The sequence below is a fragment of the Lupinus angustifolius genome, chromosome LG14 (assembly GCF_001865875.1).
Source record: "Lupinus angustifolius cultivar Tanjil chromosome LG14, LupAngTanjil_v1.0, whole genome shotgun sequence".
Taxonomy (NCBI): Eukaryota; Viridiplantae; Streptophyta; class Magnoliopsida; order Fabales; family Fabaceae; genus Lupinus; species Lupinus angustifolius.
Window position 1 is genome coordinate 12,694,374 of NC_032022.1, and position 4,042 is coordinate 12,698,415.

Below are 4,042 nucleotides of genomic sequence, written 5' to 3' on the forward strand. Positions count from 1 at the left end.
ACTAAACATGTTTGTGAGAATTTAAGGAGCTTCGTGTGAGTTGGGTTTGGAGGAGAAAGAAAGAAAAATAAAGATTTTAAAATTATGAAATATACTTATGAAATATTCTGAAGCTTTCATTTTTCTTTATTATGCTCTAAAATTTAACTCGCACATGGACCATAACCAAAACATATGATTGAGTTTTAAAATCTTTTATTCATGCCTACTATAAATTATAGTCCATCAACATGATTCATTCCTCAAACTGTTGTAAAGTAAGTTTCTTATCATTTGTCTTATTGTCTCTGACATATCTAAATGTATGTTGGACTACTCATCTTTTTGTCAATGGTTTTTAGATAAAACTTTAACTTGATATCAAAGTCAGAAACTCAACTTCTTTCTGGTTGTCATAAGCCAAAAAATATCATTTAATATCAAAGGTAACCCTTAGCTTTTTGGGAAGGGGACAAGTTGGGAAATAAGTCATACGTCATATGCTTCATTTTCTTAGGCATAACTTACATTATTGATTACTCCTCTGGTTGACAATTGGTTTTGAAATAAAACCTTAGCACCAACAAGTTTCTTCTTACAATAAGTCTCTCAAATTTCAATGAAAACAAAAAGGAATCATTTTAGAAATTGGAGACCAATACATATTTTAATATAGTGCAAGATGTTTAACTAAAAAGTAAGAAAATTTGTGACTCTCAGGTGCTAGACTAACTGAGTAGTTGGCAGAAAAAGTATGAATGCTAACGACATATATAAGCTTTTGCATTTTTTGTTTCATTTGCATTGGAATACATACTAAGCTACATGTTACTACATACTAAGATAACATTAAAACTAAAAAGTAAAAGAAAATGAAAATACATGGCTGCAAAGAAAATAAACAAGATCACAATCCTAAGTTATCTTGCAAGATCATATAAACATGAACAAAAACTGATTTTTTCTTATCTTGCTTCTGAAATCATAATGTAGCAGTAATCCCATTATTGAATCAGTAATCAGTCTTGAATGGCTTATAAGATTTAAGTTCATTAACAACCCCAGCAATAGAGCCAGCTGCAGCTGCTATACTAATGATAAGGCATGCAATGCTAAGCATTTGAAGGCAAATCCATTTTGTGCTCCACTTTTGTATTCTCTTTTGATTAATGTACATTTCCACTGGGAAATACACTGTAAGAGGCCAAAATCCAAGTGAACCAAGAAGTCCTACAATGCCATTGAAGAATGGAAGGAGCATTGATATCACAGTGGTTGTGATCACAAACATTGTTCTCCAAATTGACCTGAAGAGGTTGAGTTTGTAAGGGTGGCTGAGACCAGGGATTGGAACTTCAATGTCTTTGTTTATGAAATCACTGTTTGGGAACCTTTTTGCTGCATTTTTCTCAATGAATGCAAAGAGGGGTTGGGAATAAACTTGGTATGCACCAACAAGGTGGATAACTATTGCAGCATTGGCTATGTCAAGGAGCCAATATGGATTGTAGAATCCGAAACCAGTTAGAAGGTTTCCCGGGCTTGCATCTCCGAAAGCTGCGTAACCGAAACAGCCACATAGCATGTAGAAAAGTGTGGTCACCATAACACTAACAAGAGTTGCCTTCTTCATTGTTTTTGACTCTGATGGAGGGGATTTCAGTGTGTCCTGTTTTATAAATCATAACAAAACCTTATTAGTTCAGACAAACAAAATCGGTCTAAGCCGCTAAGTTACATGGTACAAAATACATGCTTCGTCGCTTTTTATAGTATTATTACAAATTATCCTTTATGACGAACCCGATATGTTGAATTTGGTACGTGGTAAGTAAGGGAAATGACTGAACCATGTAACTATGGTCTTAGAGTGCGTTACATTTGATTAAATAACTTAAAAGAACTTATTTACATAAGTTTCGCTGGTTAACTTACTGAAATAAGTTAGAAAAGAACTTGAAAGAAGGTCACAAGCTATTTTTATAAGTTATTATGGTAAGCTATTTTTATAAGTTGTTCTAAATGCTCCATGAGTCTCTTGAGATTTTGGAAAAATGAGTTTTACCTGAATTTCTATAAGGATAATTGAATATGAGTAGGCAAAGGCTATGTCACCAAGAGCTTGGAAGCTCCTCCAAACTTTTGTAGTTTCTGACACAGGACCAACAGTGATTCCTGTTAGGCTTCCCATAGCTCCTTTGTTTTCTGTTACATGAACAATTTAAGTCAAATTTTGTCTATTACTTTAATCCTCAAACCAAAATAAAAATAAGAAAACAAAAAATAGCTAAAAAAATTAGATATGATCATAGATTATGTGAATAGAAACATACCTACAACTTTACCAATACCAAGAGCAAGCCCAATAATTGAGTATGTGAAGGACATGACAGCAGCTAAAATGGAAAGCCACCATAGTTGATCAAAATCTGGAATTTGAGAGAAGATAATTTCCACTATACCAAAGGAAATCATGTAAATGTTGCCATTCATTTTGCATGGATTTTTTCCTCCACTCTTGTAGAAACAATTAGACCTTTTAATTGCCCTATTTGATTCAGAACCCAAAAAACAACCAATTAGACCATTTTCCATGGATTAAAATCAAAGTTTCTTGGTCAAAAGAGAAATAGTTAGATCTTACAATTTTCATCATACTTACATCATGCTTATGGAAGCTGCTATGGTGTACCCAATTGCAACTCCAAAAAGGTTAACATATTGAACTGCCCCACAAAGCTTGACCTTGAAGCCACCTAAACAAACAAAAAAGCAAAACCAAAGATCAAAACTTTGACACATTGAAAGAGCACCCAGAATTTGTTTTTTCAATTTAGGTAGGTGAACTGAATTTTACCAAGATTTGAACGAATAGCTTCCATGTAAGTATAGTTTCTCTTTCCAGATACAGGGTCACCAGTTCTGTAACAAGCAGAAAGAAGAGTGGAAGTGTAATATGTCACCAAAGAGAATAGAATCATAACTGCAGGACCAGCAATCCATCCAAGCTGAGCAATAGCCCAAGCCAGAGACAGAACTCCAGAACCAATAACAGCAGTTATTATGTGAGCACTTGCAGTCCAAACAGTTCCTATGTTTCATAAAAAATATGAATGAATTAGTCCATGTATTAAAAATTCTTAAGCTTAAGTTGTTAGGTGAAAGTGCGCGCATAGTCTTATATCCGAAAAAAACTTAAGTTGTTTGATGAAGGCACATGAATGATTTTATATCGTACCGGTTCTTTTAGGGCGGCCATCATCATCAAAAAACTTAGAGTCTCCTTGTTGATTGACATCAACAGAGACATCAAATGTTTGGTGATTGATGTTGTTGTTAGGACCAACCTTTTCAAACATGTTTGTTATGAAAGAGACTAACACAAAGTTAGAAAATATTTAGACTCTAGAAATGTGCAAAGTCTCAAAGTTAGTGCACACTGCAAGATATGCTGAAGATGAATGAATAAGTAGTAATGTAATGTGTATGGAAACAAAGGGTGTGAATTGGTGATGTAGATAGAAGATAGGTGTTGCTGAGTGATGATTTTGAGGGTAGTTATTTATGAGGTAGTGACTTGTGAGAAAATTTAACTTCTACTCATAGTGATGCCCCCCTCAACTATGACACAGCTCCCAAGAAGAGTGATGAAAAACTCAACTAGAGTTAGGAGGTTGAGGCCAAAATGGTGTACTAGTGAGTCAAAGAGCAAGGTAGATACTCCAAGATTTGGATTGAGAAACTACACATTCAAGAGGGGTATAAATAAGGGTGGAGCAGACTTAGATTCACATTTCTTAATAAATTGATGTATGATAATCAATCAAATTTTAATAAATAATATAAAATTAGAATGAAGATTTTCTCCAATACTGAATGATACTATAACATATGACAAAAAAACTTCTTTAACTGTTATGATTTTATGTTATTTTTTAATAAATAAAAAAATCACCCTCATGTTCGAGTAGTAACATCTCTAATACTAAAAATAAGTAAAACTCTATTAAGTCTCACATTTATGGATAGAGATATGGCCTTTGTTTTTTCCCTTTTTCTTCTA

At 33.6% G+C, this 4,042-nt stretch overlaps 1 protein-coding gene across 1 annotated transcript; it reads right to left on the reverse strand.

Moving 5' to 3' along the window:
• On the reverse strand, positions 750-3,731 carry LOC109327054 (amino acid permease 3-like). The gene is made up of 6 exons (XM_019560044.1): positions 3,218-3,731; positions 2,837-3,070; positions 2,642-2,735; positions 2,313-2,527; positions 2,045-2,184; positions 750-1,648 (listed from the first exon to the last, which is right to left on the reverse strand). The coding sequence occupies exons 1-6, from the start codon at positions 3,336-3,338 to the stop codon at positions 992-994; spliced, it is 1,461 nt and encodes a 486-aa protein (XP_019415589.1). The 5' UTR covers positions 3,339-3,731; the 3' UTR covers positions 750-991.